Source organism: Bubalus bubalis, chromosome 5, assembly GCF_019923935.1.
Source record: "Bubalus bubalis isolate 160015118507 breed Murrah chromosome 5, NDDB_SH_1, whole genome shotgun sequence".
Classification (NCBI taxonomy): domain Eukaryota; kingdom Metazoa; phylum Chordata; class Mammalia; order Artiodactyla; family Bovidae; genus Bubalus; species Bubalus bubalis.
The window spans coordinates 77,371,523-77,394,836 of record NC_059161.1 but is presented as its reverse complement, the minus strand read 5'-3'; the positions used below and the strand labels follow the sequence as shown (position 1 = coordinate 77,394,836).

Below are 23,314 nucleotides of genomic sequence, written 5' to 3'. Positions count from 1 at the left end.
CATTCCAGGATGTCTGGCTCTAGGTCAGTGATCACACCATCATGATTATCTGGGTTGTGAAGATCTTTTTTGTATAGTTCTTCTGTGTATTCTTCCCACCTCTTCTAAATATCTTCTGCTTCTGTTAGGTCCATACCATTTCTATCCTTTATTGTGCCCATCTTTGCATGAAAACACCTGGAGTAACAGGCAAATTTGGCCTTGGAATATGGAATGAAGCAGGGTAAAGACTAATAGAGTTTTGCCAAGAAAATGCACTGGTCATAGCAAACACCCTCTTCCAACAACACAAGAGAAGACTCTACACATGGACATCACCAGATGATCAACACCGAAATCAGATTGATTATATTCTCTGCAGCCAAAGATGGAGAAGCTCTATACCGTCAACAAAAACAAGATCAGGAGCTGACTGTGGCTTAGATCATGAACTCCTTATTACCAAATTCAGACTGAAATTGAAGAAAGTAGGGAAAACCATTAGACCATTCAGGTATGACCTAAATCAAATCCCTTATGATTATACAGTGGAAGTCAGAAATAGATTTAAGGGCCTAGATCTGATAGATAGAGTGCCTGATGAACTATGGAATGAGGTTCATGACATTGTAGAGGAGACAGGGATCGAGACCATCCCCATGGAAAAGAAATGCAAAAAAGCAAAATGGCTGTCTGGGGAGGCCTTACAAATAGCTGTGAAAAGAAGAGAAGTGAAAAGCAAAGGAGCAAAGGAAAGATATAAGCATCTGAATGCAGAGTTCCAAAGAATAGCAAGAAGAGATAAGAAAGTCTTTGTCAGCGATCAATGCAAAGAAATAGAGGAAAACAACAGAATGGGAAAGACTAGAGCTCTCTTCAGGAATATTAGAGATAACAAGGGAACATTTCATGCAAAGATGGGCAAAATAAAGTGGATGTTAAAGCCCCCCACTATTATTGTGTTACTGTCAATTTCCCCTTTTATAGCTGTTAGCATTGCCTTATGAGAAGGCAATGGCACCCCACTCCAGTACTCTTGCCTGGAAAATCCCATGGACGGAGGAGCCTGGTAGGCTGCAGTCCATGGGGTCGTGAAGAGTCAGACACAACTGAGCAACTCCACTTTCACTTTTCACTTTCATGCATTGGAGAAGGAAATGGCAACCCACTCCAGTGTTCTTGCCTGGAGAATCCCAGAGATGGGGGAGCCTAGTGGGCTGCCATCTATGGGGTCGCACAGAGTCGGACACGACTGAAGAGACTTAGCAGCAGTAGCATTGCCTTATATATTGAGGTGCTCCTATGTTGGGTGCATATATATTTATAATTATTATATGTTCTTCTTGGATTGATCCCTTGATCATTATGTATTGTCTTTCCTTGTCTCTTGTAACAGTCTTTATTTTAAAGTTTATTTTATCTGATATGAGTATTGCTTCTTCAGATTTATTTTGATTTCCATTTGCATGGAGTATTTTTTTCTAGCCCCTCACTTTCTGGTCTGTATGTGTCCCTAGATCTGAAGTGGGTCTCTTGTAGACAGCATATATATGGGTCTTGTTTTTGTATTCATTTAGCCAGTCTGTGTCTTTTGGTTTGAGCAGTTAATCCATTTATATTTAAGGTAATTATTGATATGTCTGATCCTATTGCCATTTACTTTATTATTTTGAGTTTGTTTTTGTAGGCCTTTCTTCATCATGTATTTCCTATCTGAAGAAGTTCCTTCAGCATTTTTTGTGAAGCTGGTTTGGTGGTACTGAATTCTCTTAACTTTTGCTTACCTGTAAAGCTTTTATTTCTGTGAATCTGAATGAACTTCTTGCTGGGTAGAGTAATCTTGGTTGTGGGTTCTTTCCCTTCTTTCATTTTAAGTAAATCCTGCCATTCCCTTCAGGCCTGCAGAGTTTCTGCTGAAAGACCACCTGTTAACCTTATGGGGATGCCATTGCATGATATCTGTTGCTTTTCCCTTTCTGCTTTTAATATTTTTTCTTTGTGTTTAATTTTTGTTAATTTCATTAATATGTGTCTTGGCATGTTTCTCTTCGAGTTTATCCTGTATGGGACTCCCTGAGCTTCCTGGATTTGGTTGGCAATTTCCTTTCCCATGTTAGGAAAGTTTTCAACTATAACCTCCTCAAATATTTTCTCATACCCTTTCTTTTTCTCTTCTTCTGGGACCGTTATAATGCACATGTTGGTCTGCCTAATGTTTTCCCAGCGCTCTCTGTTACTATCCTCATTTCTTTTTATTCTTTTTTCTTTACTCTACTCTGTTTCAGTTATTTCCACTTTTCTATCTTGCAGTTCATTTATCTGTTCTTCGGCCTCAGTTATTCTGCTATTGGTTCTCTCGTGTATTTTTTTTCCTCAGTTATTGTGTTGCTCATCACTGACTGTTCTTTATTTCTTCTAGGTCCTTGTTAAACATTTCTTGTATCTTCTCAGTCTGTGCCTCCATTCTGCTTATTTGTGCTTCCATTCAATTTCTGAAATTTTGGATCATCTTTACTACCATTGCTCTGAATTCCTTTTTAGGTAGAGTACCGATTCCTCTTCATTTATTGTTCCTGTCTGTTTTCACTTTGCTGCTTTCATCTGCTGCATGTCTCCTCATTTTGTTTAACTGGCTGTGTTTGGGATCTCCTTTTTGCAGGCTGCAGGGTCATAGGTCCTCTTACTTGTAGAGTCTGTTCCCAGTGGATGGTGTTGGACTAGTGCTTTGTGAAGATTTCCTGGTGAGTGGAGCTGGATCTTGTTCCTCTGGTGGGCATTGCCATGCCCAGTGGTGTGTTTTAGGGTATTTGTGAGCTTATTATGGCTTTAGGCAGCCTGTCTGCCATTGGGTTGATCCAGGACCTAATGTTGAAATGGAGGCCTTTACGAGAATCCTCACTGCCTAATATTCAATCGGGTCAGGAGTTCTCTGGTGTTCAACATCCGGAGCTCGGATCACCTATCTTGGAGGTTCAGGCCCAACCCCTGGCTGGAGCACCAAGACTCCACAAGCTGCACAGACATAAGAGAAAGAAAAAGATGAAAGAATCAATCAAACAAAGAAAAGACAGACAAAACACCAAGTCAACTCCACACATCAGCAGATAATTGGATTAAAGATTTACTGAGTAAGGCCTTATATACCAGAGCAAGACCCAGTTTTTCCCACCACCAGTCCCTCCCATCAAGCTTACACAAGTTTATTAGCCTCCTCCATCTGAAGGCAGACAGAAGAAGCAAGAAGAGCATCATTACAGAAAATTAATCAGCTTGAAAAAGCAGAAAGTTATGTCCCCAATTAAGGGACAAAATAAAACAAGATAAACAGAAAAAAACACAAAAAGAAATTCACACACTCACACTAACTAAAAGAAAAGAAGAGGGGAAAAAAAAAAAAAGGAGAAAGAGAAGAAACAAAAAGAAGAAAGTGATCAAACCAATAAATGAAAACCAACAGTAAAAACTAAACTAGCAAAAACACAAAAGCAAGATTAAATCAAATGCAGAAAACAAACTAAAATAAAAGCAAAGAAAACATAAAACAACCACATCCATACAATCAAAAGAAAAAAAGTAAAAACCAAAGCAAGATGAAGACAGAAGGAAAAAAATACAAAACATCAAAGAGGTAAAGATAGATCAAGGTAAAATATAGTTAAAAAGAAGATCAAAACCAAGGGGGAAAAGCAATATAATGAAAACATACTGTGGAAATTGGAAAAAAATAAAATAAATATACTTAAAAATAAAAGCATAAAAATAAATAAAAATTAAATGACTAATAAAAAAGAACAACGATAGAACAAAACAAAAAAGAAAGAGTAGTAATAGACCTACAACTACTGCGCTTCTACTCCTTAGAAAGGTCTCTGAATGTGCAGTGGGCACTTGTGGGGGCCAGTTCAGATTCTGGTCTGGCCTTACTCCAATTGTCCCCAATACCCACAGCCTCAAATGTGGGAATGCATTATTTATTCAGATATTCCGGATGCAGGGCTTCCCATACCAGTTGTGGAGATTCCACTCACTGCTCCTGCATTCTTTTCCTTTGGTCACACAGCTGGTGCTCAGCTTTGGTTCTGGCCCACCTCTGTTTGCATGCTGCCCTCCAGCATCTGGTTTTCCACCCAGACAAGAGAGGGGAAGGTGGCAGCTGGTTAGGGCTCACTTGCCCACTCAGGCTGGGGAGAGGGACATACGCAGCAGACACGTTGGGGATGTGCAGGGAATGCCTTCATCGGAAGAGGCCGCGGAGAAGGTGCTACAGCCTGGGGCAGGGCCTGCACTCTCCAGGGGAATCAACCCCAGGGCACAGATCCCTCGGTGATGCCAGACGGCACAGGCTCCCAGGAAGGAGTGGACAGTGGCTTGTGCCCACTCTCAGCCTAGTGGAAGTGGGGCAGCTGTCATGTCCACCTCCTGGGTCAGAGCTGCAGCTCACCCCTCCTCTGGAGCTTCTGTGAGTGCACGGAATTACAGCGTCCCTGACCGGCCTGTCCTTCTGCTTGTGTACCCCACGCTAATGTGCTCTCGTCTCTCTGGCAAGTCCAGGCTTTCCCCTGGACTCCTGCAGCTGTGTTGTATTTGTGCCCTCAGACTGTCGTCAGAGCAGTCCTCTCCCTGGGGTCTGGCCTCTGAACCCGAGTCTCAGCATCCAGCCCCCACCCGTCTCAGCGGGCACGTAGACAAGCATCTCAGGCTGGGGGCGGGGATGCTGTAGGCACTGATCTCTATGCAAAATTCTCTCCACTTTGCCCTCTGTACACCTGCTGCCACGCTCTCTTCTGAGGTTCTGAAGCTTCCCCCATCCCCACTAGTGAGGGGGTTTCTGAGCGTGTGAAAACTTTCCCTCCTTCATAGCTTCCTCCCAGAGGCACAGGTCCCATCCCGATTCCCTTGTCTCTCTATTTTCTTTTTCTTTCCTTCTTTCTCCCAATCTGGTTGTATGGAGATTAGCTTGCCTTTCTTGGAAATCTGAAGTCTTCTGCCAGCATTCAGTAGGTGTTCTGTGGAAGTTGTTCCACATGCAGGTGTATTTTTTTTTTAAGATTTATCTGTTTATAAATAGATAAATTTATCTATTGCACTGGGTCTTCATTGCTGTGCATGGGCTTTCTCTAGCTGTGGCAAGAGGGGGCTACTCTTCATGTAGTATGCAGCTTCTCTTTGTGCTGGCTTCTCTTGTTGCAGAGCATGGGCTCATGGCTTCAGTAGTTGCAACACGTGGGCTCAGTAGTCGTGGCTGGTGGAAGTGCTGGCTCAGTAGTTGTGGTACCTGGGCTTAGTTGGGCCATGCATGCAGACATAAATTGGATGTATTTCTAGGCGGGAAGGTGATCTCCAAGCCTTACTCCTCTGACACCTTGAGAAATGGTATATTTCTATTCTTTCAAAATGATCACCACAATAAGTCTAGTCGCCCTCTGTCACCATACAAGGATATTATATAATTACTGACCATATCCCCCACACTGTGTATTTCATATCTGCAACTCATTTATTTTTCAACAGGAAGTCTGTACCTCTTAATCTTCCTCATGTATTTCTCCCTCCCCTCACCTTTCCCCCTCTGGCTACCATATGTTTGTACTCTGTATCCATTACTCTGTTTATGTTTTGTTATTTTTGTTCATTTGTTTTTTTATATTCTACGTATAAGTGAAATCATACAGTATTTGTCTGACTTATTTCACTTAACCTAATACCTTCTAGGTCCATTCGTATTGTTGCAAATGGCGAAATTTCATTCTTGTTATGGCTGAATATATATTCACACACACAGCACACACACACACACGTATATATATTTATATCTTGTTTATCTGTTCATCTACTGATGGGCTTTCATGTTCTTCCACATCTTGGCTACTGCAAATAATGCTGCCATGAACATAGGGGTATATATATCTTTCTCAGTGTTTTCATTTTCTTGGATAAATACTAAAGAGTAGAATTGCTGGATCACATGTTATCTCTACTTTTTATTTTTTGAGGAATCTCTGTGCTGTTTTCTATAGCAGCTGTCCCAGTTTATATTCCCACCAACAGTGCACATGCGTGGGCTCCTCAACACGGATTTGTTGTCTTTTTGATAACAACCATTCTGACAGATGTAAGTTGACATCTCATTGTGGTTTTGATCTGTATTTCCCTTGAAGATTAGTGATGTAGAGCATGTTTTCATATGCTCATGTTTTGGCATGTCTCTTTTAGAAGAATGTCTATTCATATCCTCTGCCATTTTCAATCATTTTTTGTTGAGTTGTATGGGTTCTTTGTATGTTTTGGGTATAAACCTCTTACTGGATATATCATTTGAAAATAACTTCTCCTTTTCAGTAGATTGTCTTTTCATTCTATTCGTTAATTCAAACTATTCGTTAATAGTTTCCTTTATGGTACAAAGTCTTTTAGTTGTATGTAGTCTCATATGTTTATTTTTGCTTTTGTTTCCCTTGCTTGAAGTGATGTGTTTAAAAAACACTGTTACTAAGACCAATGCCATAGTGTGTACTGCCTGTTTTTTCCTAAAAGTTTTATGGTTTCAGGTTCTGCATTTAAGTCTTTAATCCACTTTGAATTTACTTTTGTGCATAGTGTGAGAAAGCCATCCAGTTTGATTCTTGTGCATGTAGCTGTCCAATTTTCCCAACACTATTTATTGGAGAGGCTGTCCTTCCCCGCTTTTATATTTTTGCCTTCTTTGTTGTAGGTTAATTGCCCACATAAGTGCGGATTCATTTCCGGTTCTCTGTTCTGTTTCATTGATCTACGTGTCTGTTTTTGTGCCAGTACCACACTGTTTTGATAGCTGTAGGTTTGGATTATAGTTTGAAATCAGAGATGGTGATACGTCCAGCTTTCTTCTTCTTTCTCAAGATTGTTTTGGCTATTTGGGGTCTTTTGTGTTTCCAGAAATTTTAGAATTATTTGTTATAGTTCTGTGAAAAATGCCATTTATATTTTGATAGAGATGGTATTGAGTATGTAGGTTGTATTGTCATTTTAACAAGATTATTTCGTTTAATCAATGAGCACAGCATACTTTTCTGTTTGTGTCATCTTCAATTTCTTTCCTTAGTGTCTTACAGCTTTCCAATTACAGCTTTTTACTTTCTTAGTTATGTTTATTTCTAAATATTTTATTATTTTTGATACAACTGTAAATGGCATAATTTTCTTAATTTTACTTTCTGATTGTTGTTATTGTATAGAAATGCAACAAATTTCTGCATACTAATTTTGCATCCTTCAACTTTACTAAATTCATTGATGAGCTCTTGTAGTTTATTGGGGGAATTTTTAAGATTTTCTGTGTATAGTATTATGTCATCTGTAAACAGTGACAATTTTACTTATTCCTTTTTAATTTGGATTCCTCATTTCTTTTTCTTGTCTAATTGCTATGGCTAGGACTTGCAATACAATGTTGGTTGAAAGTGGTGAGTGATCAACCTTGTCTTTTTTTTTTAAATCGTAGAACTTTCTTAGATGCTTTTAGCTCTTCACCACTGCGTATGATGTTAGCTATGGGCTTGTCATATATGATCTTTATTATGTTGAAATATGTTTCTTCTATATTCACTTTGTTGAAAGTTTTTATTATAAAGGTATACTGAATTTTCTCAAAAGCCTTTTCTACATCTATTGAGGTGATCCCATGATTTTTAGTCTTCAATTCATTAATGTGGTGTATCACATTGATTGATTTTTGGATATTGAAAAATCCTTGCAACTCTGAAATAAATTTCACTTGATCATGCTATATGATCCTTTGAATGTATTGTTAGATGTTTCGCTAGTATTTTATGGAGGATTTTTTTAATCTATGTTCATCAGTGATATTTGCCTGTAATTTCTTTTTTTGTGATATCTTTTTCTGGTTTTGGTACCAGAGTGAGGCTGGCCTTGTAGAATGAGTTTGGAGGCATTACTTTCTTTGCAAATAATTTTAGAAGGATAAACATTAACTTTTCTTTAAATGTTTGGAAAAACTCACCTGTGAAGCTGTCTGGTCTTGGACTTTTGTTTGTTGGAAGTTTTTAAAATTACTGATTCAATTTCATTATTGGTAATTGGTTTGATCATAGTTTCTAGTTTTTCCTGATTCAATCACAGGAGATTGCACATTTCTAGAATTTGTGCATTTCTTCTAGGTTGCCCATTTTATCAACATATAGTATAGTTCACAGTAATCTCTTATGATTGTTTAGATTTCTGTGGTGTTGCTTAGAACTTCTTTTTCACCTCTGATTTTATTTATTTGGCCCTTCTCTCTTTTTTTCTTGACAACTCTGGCCAAAGGTCTGTCAATTTTGTTTGAGCTTTTCTAAATGGGGAGAAAGAGTTTCTACTGATTAGAGAAACAGAATGAAGAGTAAACACCGCCAAAGCCAACAACAGTGACACTATCTTTGCATCCAGAAGCAAAATTCTACTTCTTATTGATCTCTTTTAAAATGGAAAAAAGAAAATTCAAGATACGCTCGAGAGATTCAGATAGGTTCTAGCACACCCAAGAGAGACTGGGCAGAGATACTGCGAACACTTTCCACACCCGGAGAGACGACTGCTGTGGCGGCAGGGACAGGTGCCCGCCTTCCGCTTTCTCCAGGGACAGGTGCCCGCCTTCCGCTTTCTCCAGGGACAGGTGCCCGCCTTCCGCTTTCTCCAGGGACAGGTGCCCGCCTTCCGCTTTCTCCAGGGACAGGTGCCCGCCTTCCGCTTTCTCCCGGGACAGGTGCCCGCCTTCCGCTTTCTCCCGGGACAGGTGCCCGCCTTCCGCTTTCTCCAGGGACAGGTGCCCGCCTTCCGCTTTCTCCAGGGACAGGTGCCCGCCTTCCGCTTTCTCCAGGGACAGGTGCCCGCCTTCTGCTTTCTCCCGGAGGGGGCCCTGCAGGCGGGGACCATACGTAAAAATAAGGCTTTCGCATCTAGGTGCGGTTAGGTGGTGCGTGACCTCCATGTGGAGACAGCAAGAACATGTATACAACAACACATGAGAAAGGAGAATTTCCATGGGGTCGCCAAGAGTCGGACACGACTGAGTGACTTCACTTTCACTTTTCACTTTCATGCCTTGGAGAAGGAAATGGCAACCCACTCCAGTGTTCTTGCCTGGAGAATCCCAGGGACGGGGGAGCCTGGTGGGCTGCTGTCTATGGGGTCGCACAGACTCGGACACGACTGAAGCGACTTAGCAGCAGCAGCAAGAATGTCAAGATCAGGTGGACCTAATCAGAAAAAGTAACTAGAGAGAGATGGTTTCTGACCTCACTTTAGAAAAAAGGGTGGATGGATGGAAGAGGCAGAAGGACAGGCAGCAGGCCTGACCCAGTGTAGGCAGGCACTTGATACATTCTCCAGGGACTGACCTGAACTGCGTGGAGAAATGCCTGAGTTCAGAAGCAGTGATGATACTGGGGAGCAGGAATTTGATGTCAGAGGAAAGAGAAACAAGAATGTCCCTGCCCACCTGATTAAGTGGTGTAATGAACCGTGCTAGGATTGGTTTTCAAGGCAATTTTCCATGATTTTCAAGGCAAATAAATATATCATAGAGGTTAACATTAGCACTCACTCCAGTTGCTTATAAGGGGAGGCCTTCTTTGAGAGTGCTGTTTAAGAATAGAGGTGAAAATGTGACTCCAAGTCACTCACAGAGATTTGATTGACCATCAACAATGCAGATGACTTAGATGGTCTGAAAAGTAAACAGGAGAGTTTGGGCCAATAAGATAATGATTGGGGCCAGCTAATAATCTGACCTGATCCACATTGCTAGCCACAGCTAGAAATAAAATGGCCTTTAAAAAAAAAAAAAAATATATATATATATATATATATATACTTCTATGAGCTTAAAGGCTTAGCTGCCTAAATCTGCATAAATGGTTTTATGTACAGGTAATTACCCTTTGCTAAAGCTGAAACTCCAATACTTTGGCCACCTCATGTGAAGAGTTGACTCATTGGAAAAGACTCTGAAGCTGGGAGGGGCTGGGGGCAGGAGAAGGGGATGGCAGAGGATGAGATGGCTGGATGGCATCACCGACTCAATGGACATGAGTTTGAGTAAAGTCTGGGAGTTGGTGATGGACAGGGAGGCCTGGCATGCTGCGATTCATGGGGTCGCAAAGAGTCGGACACGACTGAGCAACTGAACTGAACTGAATCACCCTTTGAGGAGTACAGTTTCTGGTACAATAAAGTCACTTTCTCCAGTAACATGTACACTTTCACTGTATATCATCAGAACCTCCAGGGAAGAATTACGCTGCCCCACTCTGGGTTCCTCTGTGAATAAGGACTAGATACAAATCTCTCTAAAACTGTCTTACCACAAGGTAAACTGATTTGCTACTGGCAGCCAGTAGAAGGCTGATTACATGCCAGTGATGAACTGGGAATGCACACTGGACCAGACTAAATGTGACCTGTCTTCCATGAAGCTTTATTCTAAAGGAGCAAGCACCCACTGCCCACCATAGACCTGTAGCAGAATTCCGTGAGGTAAACTGTCTTATCCACCAGCAAGATCCACAGGGTGAAGAGGTATTTTATGCTCAACACCTGTAGGGTATTTGCTCCTGAACCAGGACTATCGCCCTGACTCAGGGGCTCTTCAAGAGGCCTTCTAACCCAAGACCCTGGCCTCTAAACCAAACACATAATGACTCCAACTTATTGGCTTCTTTGTGTGTGTGTGTGTGGTCCCACTAGCTCCCTCATGCACTCACCCTTTCAGACAAGAATTTCTATATTCAGACCCTCAACCTGCAGAAGAAACCTCTTGCTCTTTGCCCCTCTTTGCTAAATACATCCTCTGTGAACTCTGGGAGAAAGATGTGCATGTAAGCTCCTGAGAGCATGTCAGCTCTCAGGAGAGCTGGGTCAAATGCAAGACCAAGACTCTAGAACCTTATGGAAACTTAGTATGGCATTAGAGCTGGGAAGACTCCCTGCAGGCCCCTGTGGGTCATTTTCTGGGTCAGACTCACTTTTAGCTCCACACTGCCACCGTGTGGTCCCAGGGCAAATCCCAGGTCACTTGTCTTCTTTCCCTTTCAAGTGGGTGAGGGGCACCGGGAAGGTGGCTCACCACACCTCGACATTTCCCCTGCCCCTGCTCTGCTCAAAGCTATCACAATTTTATTTTAGCTCACATATCTCGTTGTCATTACCCGTAGGAAGCAAAGGTGACCAGAAATTTGCTGGTTATCAAGCAGTTTTATTGGCCAGTTTCAACCACATCTTTGGGCTCTGGACTCAAGAGTGAGTTGCTATGGCCTAGATGGAGGCTATAGCTCCTCAATAGATAGGAATGCTTATTTACATACAAAACACAAAGTCATCTAGAAAATTACTGACATAGACCAAACAACATAGAAAGCCATTCTGAGAAATGCCCACAGTCAAGCAATTAACCTCCTCCTGCCATGTTCAACCCTGCCCACCCCATAGTACCCTGCCCCGCTCCCCCACCAAAGCCCTCTACTTCCACATGGGCTCACAGGACTGAAGCACAGTAATTCACAGAGTCCACAGGACGGCATAAACAATTCACAAAGGTGCTCAGCCCAGGGACAGTACAGCTCAATTTCTCCTGGGGTGAGCTGTCAGAGAGCGCCGAAGAATTGATGCTTTTGAACTGTGGTGCTGGAGAAGACTCTTGAGGGTCTCTTGGGCTGCAAGGAGGTCAAACCTGTAAATCCTAAAGAAAGTCAGTCCTGAATATTCATTGGAAGGACTGATGCTGAAGCTGAAACTCCAATACTTTAGCCACCTGATGCAAAGAGCTGACTCATTGGAAAAGACCCTGATGCTGGGAGGGATTGAGGGCAGGAGAAGGGGACGACAGAGGATGAGATGGTTGGATGGCGTCACCGACTCGATGGACATTAGTTTGAGCAAGCTCTGGGAGATGGTGAGGGACAGGGAGGCCTGGCGTGCTGCAGTCCATGGGGTCACAAAGAGTCAGACATGACTTAGAGACTGAACAACAGAGAGCATGGGACCTCCTTCTTGCTTCCCATGGTGACCCACCTTCCTCGACCCTACCCAAGACCCTACTGCTGTCTCCAAATGCTTAGGAGAGCTTCCTACACAGACTGCAAAAGACATCAACCATAGATCCAGACATCATCCTGCCATTTCCTTCAGGAGCCTCCTGGAATAGACTCCTGAGGCTCCCAGCCTGGTGTCCAGCTGTTCCCCATTGGCCTCATCACAGAATAGCACCAGGTTTCTGGAAAATATCAAGTGCAGCCTTTCCATGGGAGAAAGAGTGAGGGTCCCAAAGCCACCATCACAGGGAAATCCCCCTTGTGTAAAGGAAATCTGGAAATATAATAGTGGGATTATTTGCTACTCCTTGCTATAGAAGGACCTCCCTGGTGGCTCAGATGGTAAAGCGTCTGCCTACAATGTGGGAGACCCAAGTTTGATCCCTGCGTCAGGAAGATCCCCTGGAGAAGGAAATGGCAACCTACTCCAGTACTCTTGCCTGGAAAATCCCATGGATGGAGAAACCTGGTGGGCTACAGTCCATGGGGTCGCAAAGAGCCTGACACAACAGAGTGACTTCACAAGCAAGCAAGCTACAGAAAGCACATGGCATGGGAGGGGCTCTGGCCAACCTTGATTCCGGGTCTCTTCTCTCCTCTCTACTATAGAGTCTCAGGTCCAGTGCCCTGGAAGCCACCCACTGGATGGGATCCAGAGCCAGGCCACCATCCTCTCTAGCATCAGAAGAATGTTGTACAGTCTACAGCCTCACAAATGCCTCCCACAAGGCAGACGTTGTTACTTGTGTTTAACAAATGAGGTGCCGCTTGCTCAGAGACATTAGATAACTTGCCCAAGTTCATACAGGTAGAAAAGAGGTGAGACTGGGACTCAAAACCAGGTTTGGGTTACAAGGCCAGTATCCCTTCTACCTCCCAGATATCATGATGAGCAAAGATTTACTTACTATCTACTGTGGCACTAGGGTCAGAAACTGGTCTGAGGTGAGGGAGGCTAATGTAAACAGAGGAAGGAGCAACTTCAAAAGCTCAGGCTGGCGTGTGAGGTTCATAAGCCCAGCTCCATCAGGACAGATGGACTGGGAAGAAGCAGTTGGATGTCAAGGGCTGACACGAGCAATGGCTGCGGTGAAGAGAGATAGTGGGTTCCCACATCTGCCCAGAGCCTTAATCCCATTAGGGCCTGCATCCCAGTTTCCAGCTCTCTAGTGTTGAAAGGCTGGGATGCTTTGCTCACTCATGACACTCAGCTTAGTTCTTTTCTCTTAAGGAGACCTAAGGAGACTTCTTAGAGCTAAGTGGCTTCTTAAAGAAGTGTATTCCCAAAGCCACAGTCACCCCTCAAACCTCCCCTAGGAGTGGAGGGCAGAGAGTGACTCTGTTCCCTAGTGCTACTCTCAGGAGCCCTTAATTAGATTAGCAATCAATCCTCACAGTAGTATAATTTCATGGGTTTAGAAGTTCATGGGTTTACAAACTGCCTACATACCCACAGTCCTATTTGACCCTCATAACAAAGAGAGCTTCCTTGGTAGCTCAGCTGGTAAAGAATCTGCCTGCAATGCAGGAGACCCCAGTTCGATCCCTGTGTCAGGAAGTTCCCCTGGAGAGGGATAGGCTACCCACTCCAGTATTCTTGAGCTTCCCTGGTGGTTCAGATGGTAAAGAATATGCCTGCAATGCAGGAGACCTGGGTTCAACTCCTGGGTTGAGAAGATCCCCTGGAGGAGGGCATAGCAACCCGCTCCAGTATTCTGGCCTGGAGAAGCCCATGGACAGAGGACGGCGGGCTACAGTCCATGGGGTCACAAAGAGTCAGACAGGACTGAGTGATTAAGCACACAGTGAAGAGAGCAAGGTCACTGGTGGCATTGTGGTGGTAGAACCAGGGCCTGACTTCAGCTGATGCTTTTCCCACCATCAAGACCATCACTTAGATTAGAACCAGAATTATGGAGAGGAGGTTATTCCAAGGTATAAATGCCACTGGAGATAATGAGGAGCAGGACAAAGTCCCAACTTCCACCGGCCAGGCTCTCTTGGCATTAGCATCATGTAACTGCTGGCAATTGATGCTTTTGAACTGTGGTGTTGGCAAAGACTCTTGAGAGTCCCTTGGACTGCAAGGAGATCCAACCAGTCCATCCTAAAGGAAATCAGTCCTGAATATTCATTGGAAGGACTGATGCTGAAGCTGAAACTCCAATACTTTGGCCATCTGATGCGAAGAACTGATTCATTGGAAAAGACCCTGATGCTGGGAAAGATTGAGGGCAGGAAGAGAAGGGGATGACAGAGGATAAGATGGTTGGATGGCATCACCAACTTGATGGGCATGAGTTTGAGCAAGCTCCAGGAATTGGTGATGGACAAGGAGGCCTGGCGTGCTGCAGTCCATGGGGTCACAAAAAGTCGCACACAACTGAGTGACTGAACTGAACTGCTGGCAAAGGTGGACAGTATGGCCGTGGCAGGACCCAAAGTCACCAAAATTGAGTCAAATAGCGTAAATGTCACTATCATGAAAATCCAACAATCCTTCTAGAGCTTATGGATTAGGAAGTCCTTAGTGCTTCTCCAGTCTTGCAAGTTATGAAAGGTTTGAGCTGGGAAAGACCTTGAAGAGCATCTCTATTCTGCAGGCAAGGAGCTGAGGTCCAGAGAGGGAGGTAAGTTCCCAAGGTCGTACAGATACCACCAGGCAGAGCCGGGTTTCCCATCCTGGTCTCCTGACTTGATCGTGGCAAGCATGTGATTTGTGTGGAAGCTCTGAAGAGCCTCAAACAAATCCAGAACCACGACTAAGTCGCACTTTCTCAAAGGATGTCCCCTCCATGCAGCCCAAGAGGCAGGAGCCACGTGGACCCCGTAAAGGGAGGGGGATGTGTGACCAATCCCTGCTGCTTCCAAGACTTCCCCCCACTCAGAATTTGGTGACCATTTTCATCTCCATCTTTCCTCACTCATTCTTCCCACATTCAACCCAGTGGGCCATTCCACTGAGAATATGCAGTACTTTGTCTTGTCACCCATCCTAACTATAAATGAGGGTATTTGGGAGCAGATAAGCAGCATTTGCAGAGTTTTTACCAGTTACCAAGCGCTGTGCTACCCCTTATCTCCCTTCGGTAGACAGGTGAGTATAGCAGGCGAAGCCCCCACACCTGTTCACTTCTCTTCATTAAGCACGCCTCTCTCAAAGTCCCCTCCCACACACACCCATCTTAGGATTCAAATACGGTCCTCCTTGCAGTTATTCACTCCTTCCCTCTCCTGGCTGAACTGGGACGCACTAGTCAGATTAGGGTGGGACAAACAAGATAAGATACCAGCCTTTGAATCCCTGCTGCCTGTGGAGCCTCAGGCAGGAGAGCCCAGATCTGCAGCACCACATCTATCACATGCTTGGTCCCCAGACATGCTGTGAACATGGCAGGATCAGGGAAGCAGACAGTCTTAGTCTCCCTGTTTCCCAGCACATGAAGTTGGGTGGGCAGCTATGACACCAAAGACAGGAGCGGCCTTTCTGGCCTCCTCACCCTGCCTCAAGCTGAGTCAAAGGGCATAGATGTCATTGTCATGAAAATCCAACAATTCTTCTAGGGCCTATTGGTTAGGGTGTCCTTAGAGAACGCTTCTCCAATCTTGCAAAGTCGTGAAAGGTTCTAACTGTAGAAGACCCTGGAGAGCATCAGGCTGGGCAGTGCTGAGATGGGCAGAGATCCTCCGCCAGACTCTGAGGAGTGCTCTCTAAAAGATGCTGGTCTCAGTGGCAGCATCGCCCTCCACCTGCTCTGCGCCCCGCAGGGAGTCTTTGGGCCCTGGCCTCCTGCTGATTCCGGGGCTGAGGCCGCGGGCAAGCGGGCCACTGGAGCGGGTCAGCAGGGTGGCATGGCGGCTGGACAGACTGCCATTGGAGAGCCGCCTGCGCATCCTGGGCCCAGCGCCTCGGCAGCAGGCCAGATGGCGCAGGGCATGCAGCCACAGGTGGCTGTTGAAGCCCATGTAGATCCAGGGGTTGCAGCAGCTGCTGAGGTTGCCCAAAAGCATGGAGATGGTGAAAGCCACGTTGGTAGAATCTGCCAAGGGAGAAGCACAAGGATTTCAGAGCTGGAAGGGACCTGGGAGAGAGTCCCGCTCCCTACAGAACAGAGGAGGAAGTTGAATCCCAAGGAGGACCACGTGGGGTTCTATAATCAGAAAGGATCACAGCTGGGACTCAAACCTGGGACTCCTGACTCCAGGGTTTCCCCTCACTGATTTATTTATTCATTTTGTGCCACAGGGTGATGACAGGAGCTGAGGCTTGCTCTAAGCTGACTTTAGAGACACAGACATAGTCAGCAACAGGAGCAGCCTGAATTGGATCACTATCTTTGTTCTGAAATCCTGAATCATGAATCCCCTAATGAATGCTGAGCACGGGTGCGGCAATTTCTATAAAACCTGCAGGAAAAATAACCATGATTCTAGCCAAGTTTGGGCATACTGCATTCCCACTTATGTCATAGATATGGGTACACACTGCCCTCTGAGTTCTGCGCTCCTTGAGCCCTTTGGGTCTGTCCCAGTCATTCTGTCATTCAGTTATTGCCCGTGTGAGTATCGACCGTACTGGGGACCTGGTAGCCTATCAGTGGAGCCTGACAGCCTAGAGGTCCCATGAAGCCATCTCCAACTGTGCAGCTTCTAGGTACAGGGCATCCAGGCATCTTGTTCCTGGCCAGTACTGTTCTCTGTTGTCAGAAATTACATCCAGAGAATGTCCCTTCTGCAGGGAAAACTAATTTCTCTCCTGGACAGTCAAAATGTGAGCCTTCAAAGACTCTGATAAGATTCCTTACAGATGTAATACTCTTTTGGAAAACTAAATGAAACTTCTCATGCCAACAGGAAAGCTGCTGGGATGGGCCCCAGCTTCCTGCCAGATGCACCATGGCTAAGCTACGGCACGGGCTGCACACTGAGTTGCCCAGCTCTTTGGTGGAGGCTGTAGAATCACTGAGTGCCATGGCAGAGCTGGAAGGAATTAAGGGTTATGGCCCAGACCTGATCCTAGGTCTTCCCTCTTTAAAGCAGCAATTCTGCACCCTGCCACCATTTCAACCAATGAACTCAAAGGCAAAGCTCAAGTGCCTGCTCTGTAAAGCATCATGAAAGCTTCCGATATGCTGGGTCCTTGGCTGCTCTCCAGTGTGGTACCTGCAGCCCAAGAGAAGGGAAGATACAGGGTCAGGATACTTGAGAGAAGGCATGAATCACAGAGTTGGGAAGCACAGAAATGAGAGCAAGGAGGGAGCACTTGTAAGCAGAGGGGGGGACCAGCCTCAGCAACAAACCCAGGCTCCTGCAGCATGAAGGCGTCTGGCCTGCACCCCAGTTAACTGAATACCCGGGGGCTGCAGACAATTGAGAAGTTGCTTTGGCTAAAGTGTGTATTCATCCCATCTGCTCCATCAGTATATGTATAGTGCCTAGACTAGGCCAGAGACTGAGGGTTTCCACAGGTTTCTTGACTTGGGAAGCATTGTTTGAATTGGGCCCCTGAACCAGGCCCAGGTAGGGGCTCGAGATGTGCCTGGAGCCCTGGTGTCTTCGGAGGCTCCAGCTCAGTCCTGGAGGGCAGACCTGCTGCAGCGCGGCCGGGCAGAAGCTCCAGTGATGGTCGGGGGCAGGGGTGAGCGCAAGGAGACAGCTTCCTGCCAAAGACTCCAGGACGAGCGGGCAGGAGGCCAGCAAGCCATGGAGGGAAGCTGAGTGTACTGGAAAGCAAGTTTAAAGTAGTGAATGTCTGCTCAACTCAGAGTCCCCAAAGGGCTTCGGGTTTTCTGAGGGACACTTCGTTCCTGTACTGCTTACTCGGAGAGGCCCTTGGTAAGTGATAAGTCACTTATATATGGGTCTGAGGGACAGGTTGATGATGGTGGTGACTACAGGAGGCAAGCAAGAAAGCTTCTCGTAGGTTCCTTGATAAAGGGCGAACGGCCTTCTCATCCCTGGTGCCATCAGCTCAGCTATGATGGTTGGGAATAAGACAACAATAAAAGTCTGGATAAAGTTTGGCCTAAGAAGACCTTGATTCAATTCTTGGCTCCATCTCTTACTGGAAGTGGCACCTTGGACCAGGTATTTCACCTCTCTGAAGCTCAGATGACTTAGATGTCAAGGGGAGAAGGTCACCCCTAAGGAGCACAAGGCCTAAATGTGCTTGGCACATAGAAAGCCCTCCTTCCTTCTATTCTGTGCTTGACTAGAGGTGGGGGCAGTCCCTGGAGCAGGTTAGGGGTAAGATTGCTTAAAGGGTAATTTTATAAATAGCCTCTGGTCCACACTAGTGTCCGAAAAGTGGTTAAGAAGGGGTACAATGGGACTGTTACAATTCAGTATTGCTGAACTCTCCCTTTTTTTTTTTAGCTTTAAAAAAAAATTATTTTTAATTGAAGGATAATTGCTTTACAATATTGTGTTGGTTTCTGCCATACATAACATGAATCTTGCTGAACTCTCTTGCAGAGTTGTGTTAATGTCGTGAGCAACCTTCCCCTTACTTCATCTTTCCAGAAAAGATGCTTGGCTTGAGCCTGTGTGGCTTGAGCATGCCCTAGGACGAGCAGATTGAGGTTAGAAACAATAGCACAGAGAAGGGGGATCACTCTAAGAGCTGGTAGGAAGTGGTAGTCTGGGTCTGCTGGTCAGTGAGTCCTCAGGAAGCTTCCAGAGCAAACTGCACAGGGCGTCCCCAGGGCAGTCACGTGCTGCACCCATCATACACCCCGAGCTGCTCATGGAGAGTCTGCTGTACCAGACAGCACAGTCACCCTGGCAGGTGACCACACACTTCTCCCCGTGTCTCTGGGGCAGTCACGTGCTGCACCCATCATACACCCCGAGCTGCGCATGAAGAGTCTGCTGTACCAGAGAGCACAGTCACCCTGGCAGGTGACCACACACTTGTCCCCACCCTCATGTTCCTAGGGGAGCAGGAACAGATGTCTTTGAATACCACTCACCAGCATTTGGGCTGCCCAGAAACAGCACTTACCTTTCTCAGGACAAGCTCACCCCCAAATGGCCTCACCCCCAGTTGGCAGTATCTGAAACTTAGGCTGCCATCTATCTCACTCCAAAAAATGACCAGAAACAGGCCTCCCACGTCCCAACTGGAACACAGTCCTCTTAGAAGGTCCCCTTTTGTTTTTTACATAGGAGGAAGGCCCTTCTCTTCATCACTTCCAGAGCTAGAATTTGGAAAGCAGGGGCATGGAGTTGAGGAAAGAAACAAGGTTCAGGCCTAGGTTCTATCATCACTTTGCCACTTCGCCACTTCCTAGCTGTGTGGCCTTGGGCAGGTCAGGTATCCTCTCTGAGCCTCTGCTTTCTCATTAACAAGACACTAGGGTTGAACGTGGAATTTCAGGGTTGTGCCCCTGGGCTAATTAATTGAAAATGGCTGTTGAAAAGGAGTTCAAAGTCTTGTTCAGGTGCAGGGGGGAAGAATGCTGAGAGACACACTTCATGGGCCACAAACTGCCATCTGGACCAAATCATTTGAAAATCCCTTTCAGTCTAGCAAACTGTCAGTTGCTTGGCCAAATCTACTCATGGTCATATCTTCGTTAGGGCCAAATAGTATTTTAAAATGCTTAAATTAGTTGGCAAAGTTGTAGAATACGGAAATTTCACATTAAAGGTACTCACGTGGCATGTTTTGACTGGATGGGAGTTACAGCTGTCCCTTTTCACACCGGGACAGGCACCATCTTTAACGCTGCACGCATTTGTTACCTGCCTGACCCTGGCAGCCTCTGTGCTGTGCTGCCGTGCTAAGTCGCTTCAGTCGTGTCCGACTCTGTACGACCCTATGGACTGTAGCCCACCAGGCTCCTCTGTCCATGGGATTTTCCAACCCAGAATACTGGAGTGAGTTACCATGCCCTTCTCCAGGGGATCTTCCGGACCCAAGCATTGAACCCGCGTCCCTTAAGTCTTCTGCATTGGCAGATGGGTTCTTTACCACTAGTGCCACCTGGGAAGGAGCCTCAGATGGTAAAGACTCTGCCTGCAATGCGGGAGACATGGGTTCAATCCCTGGGTCGGGAAGACCCCCTGGAGAAGGAAATGGCAACCTGCTCCAGTAGCCTGGCCTGGAGAATCCCAAGGACAGAGGAGCCTGGCAGGCTACAGTACATGGGGTCACAAAAAGTCAGACACGACTGAGTGAGTAACACGCACGTAACACTAAATGAGATCTTCAAACAGCTTTGAAGGGATTGATAGAAACCATTCAAAATGAATGCATACTAGAACTGTCCCTTTTCACACTGAAACAGACACTGTCTTTAACTGCTTCACCCATTTGTTACCTGCCTGGCCCCCGGGAGCCACTGTGGCCCTGTCCTAATACCCTCCTTCTCTCTTCTCTGCATTTTCCACCTCCTGCTCCCGCCTCTACTTTCCCAACCAGACCACACACTTGCCTTCATCGGGGGCATTCTCATCCCACACAGACCACATCTGGACACTGAAGAAAGGCGCCCAGCAGGCGATATAGGCCAGCACAATGACGAAGGTCATCTTCACAGTTCGGATCTTGGCCCGTGAGATGGCGCTGACACTGCTAACCCGGGACGGCAGCCCCCGCGCGGCTGCCACGCGGCCATGAGCAGAGGGCCTGTTCCCGGTGCCCCAGCTCCCTCCTTCGGCCTGCCCAGCCTCCGTCTTGACTTTGAGGTTCTTGCAGATTTCGTGGCAGATGAGGCCGTAGCAGGCTGTGAGCATGGCCACTGGCAGGATGAAGATGGCCAGGGTGGTCCAGGTGATGTAGGCCCGTGGCCCCCAAGGGAAGCGGAAGTCTGCCCAGCAGTCCAGCACTCCAGAGCCCTGGATCACCTCTCGTATGGAAAAAATGAAGACTTGAGGGAGGCTGAGGACCGCCGCCAGAAGCCAGGGCGCTGCGATGAGCGGGTAGGTGGACCGGCTGGGCTGCTGGAGGCTGCGCAGCGGGTGACAGACGGCCAGGTAGCGGTCCAGCGTCATGGCCAGCAGCATGTAGGTGGAGGCAAACATGCTCAGCACCTGCAGGTACTTGACGGCCCTGCAGAGCGGGTCGGGGCCCCGGAAGCGGTAGGTGATGTCCCACAGCAGCTGGGGCAGCACCTGGAAGAGCGCCACGCCCAGGTCGGTCAGGGCCAGGTGCAGCACGAACACCTGCATGCGGGAGCGCTTGCGGACCGGCTGCCCCACCGTCAGGAGCACCGTCAGGTTGCCCCCTGTCGCCAGCGCCAGGACAGTGGCCAGGACGCCGATCTCCACCTTGGCCAGCTCCTCATCCCGGCCCAGCCAGGGTGTGGTGGCGTTGGTGGTAAAATGGGTGCTCCCCGGGGTAGGAGCAGCCGTCCACGGAGGCCTGGAATCCATGGTGGAAGTTTGCTGGGAGAGAAGCGGGCGGGGAGGCGGGGATGGACGCAGAGAGGGAGCGCAAGTAGAGAGGCCGGAGGAATGAGACGGAGTGGGCAGGAGGAGGTTAAAGATGGAAGAAATGGGAAGGGTGGGATGACCAGAAGGAGGCTGAGACTGTGAGGCAGGAGTTAAGAGGGCAGGGATGGAGAGGATGAGGTAAGGAAGAAGATGCTGAGCCCAGAGAGGGGAGGGGGAACCCGGGAGCGAAGGGAAGCAAGAGTCAGGGAGCCAAGGAGTCAGGAAGGGTAGAATGGGCCAGGCTGTGCAAGGCGAGCCTTCTGGAAGGGTAAGAAGGCTGGGGGAGCTGGCACCACTCCCCAATGCACCTCAAATCCACTTTCTCAAAACTTTCCTGGAAGCGGGAAGCGGGTGCCCCTAAACCTGTTTGCAGGAGTGTTCCTGGCCAGAGGAGTCGCTGGAAAACGCCGCTGAGCCCACACGCCCCGGCTGGAGGCTCGGCGCGAGCAGGCTTTATGCGCTCGCATCGGAGAGCAGCGGCCCCTGTGCGCCGCGTGGCTCCTGCCGGGAAGGGCGGAGTGACACCCATAAGCGACCAACCGCGGGGCCCAGAGAGGCTGGCTGGGAGGTGGGGGCGGGGGGAGGGACTTGAGGGAGGGCCCGGGAGGAGGGACAGAGGGGCAGGTGGACCCCGGACAGACAGGGAGCCAGAGAAGCGGACGGCGTGACGAGCCCTCAGCGGCCGGCGGGGCCCGCGGCCAGACAAGCTCCCCTTGGCTCGCGCCTGGAACCGTCGGACTGTCTCCCGAGACCGGTGCGCGCCCAGCGGATGGGTGGTGGGCGCCCACCTACCGGGGACCCCGAGGCCGGCGGCGCTGGAGGGGGGGTCCCTGTCCCCGAGGTAGCCCCCCAAGGGTGACCAGGTGGGCGAGGCAGCGCCCCAGACGGAGCCCTGGGCCGTCGGCGGTGACGTCTGACTGCAGGCTTGTGTGGAAACTTGGAGCCGTAAAGGCGGGAAGAAAATAAAGGCGAGGCTGTGGGTGGAGAGGAGGCAGCGGCGGAGAGAGCGCGGTGGGACGAGTCTGTCCTGGGGAACCAGGGTCCAGGGGAGGGCTTTCCAGAGTCTTTCACCAGCGGTCACCTCAAGGCAGTTAACCACTCTGGGAGGTAGAAAACTGAGGTGGTGGAAGTTACAGGATTCGCTCTAGAAAAGCACAGAACTAGTGAAGCAGTGGAGGCAGGACTAGACCCAGTGCTTTTCCCAGAGCGGCCTTTGCTAACATCCGTGAGAGGCACGGGTGCAAATAAAAATAAACCACCAGGGCCCAGAGGAAGCTTACAGTGTGGTGGTACTGGGTGTGGAATTCATTTTATTTTTAGTACATAAAGGAGGTGGGTTACTGGGACTCCAGAGCAGAAGTTCCTTAGAAGTGACAACAGCATCGTCGGCTACTCTCAGAAAGGCCAGGCAGGGCCCATCATCATACCAGAGGTCCTCTTGTCTTGCCTTTTAATCAAACCAGACCCTCCTTTATAGTGTCATCCGTCCACCCATGTATCCAATTAAGGTCCTTTCTTGACTCGCCTCCGTCCTACACAGCCTGCACATTCATCTCCAGCTCATCCTTCATGGTTCAAACACTCACCATTTCTCACCTAAAATATATTAGCATCTTCCTTTTGTGCTGTGCAGCCCAAACCCTAACTTCGCACAGATTTTGTTCTTTGTGAATAATCTTTTTTTAAATCTTTCTGCGGGATCATTCCCATTTTCAGGTAAACAAACTCTGCTGCTGCTGCTGCTAAGTCGCTTCAGTCGTGTCTGACTCTGTGCGACCCCATAGATAGCAGCCCACCAGGCTCCCCTGTCCCTGGGATTCTCCAGGCAAGAA

At 47.4% G+C, this 23,314-nt stretch overlaps 1 protein-coding gene across 1 annotated transcript; it reads right to left on the bottom strand.

The window, feature by feature from the left end:
- Nucleotides 1–15,715: 15,715 nt before the first annotated feature.
- AVPR1B (arginine vasopressin receptor 1B) lies at nucleotides 15,716–21,934 on the bottom strand. The gene is made up of 2 exons (XM_044943273.1): nucleotides 20,483–21,934; nucleotides 15,716–16,084 (listed from the first exon to the last, which is right to left on the bottom strand). Exons 1-2 carry the CDS (start codon nucleotides 21,420–21,422, stop codon nucleotides 15,756–15,758), a joined length of 1,269 nt encoding a protein of 422 aa, XP_044799208.1. The 5' UTR covers nucleotides 21,423–21,934; the 3' UTR covers nucleotides 15,716–15,755.
- Nucleotides 21,935–23,314: the final 1,380 nt, after the last annotated feature.

Coding starts and splice junctions, on each gene's coding strand:
- AVPR1B (XM_044943273.1), bottom strand. CDS start 21,422: ATGGATTCCAGGCCTCCGTGGACGGCTGCTCCTACCCCGGGGAGCACC. Junction 16,085..20,482: donor TGAGAATGCCCCCGATGAAG/GCAAGTGTGTGG, acceptor CTCCCTTGGCAG/ATTCTACCAACGTGGCTTTC.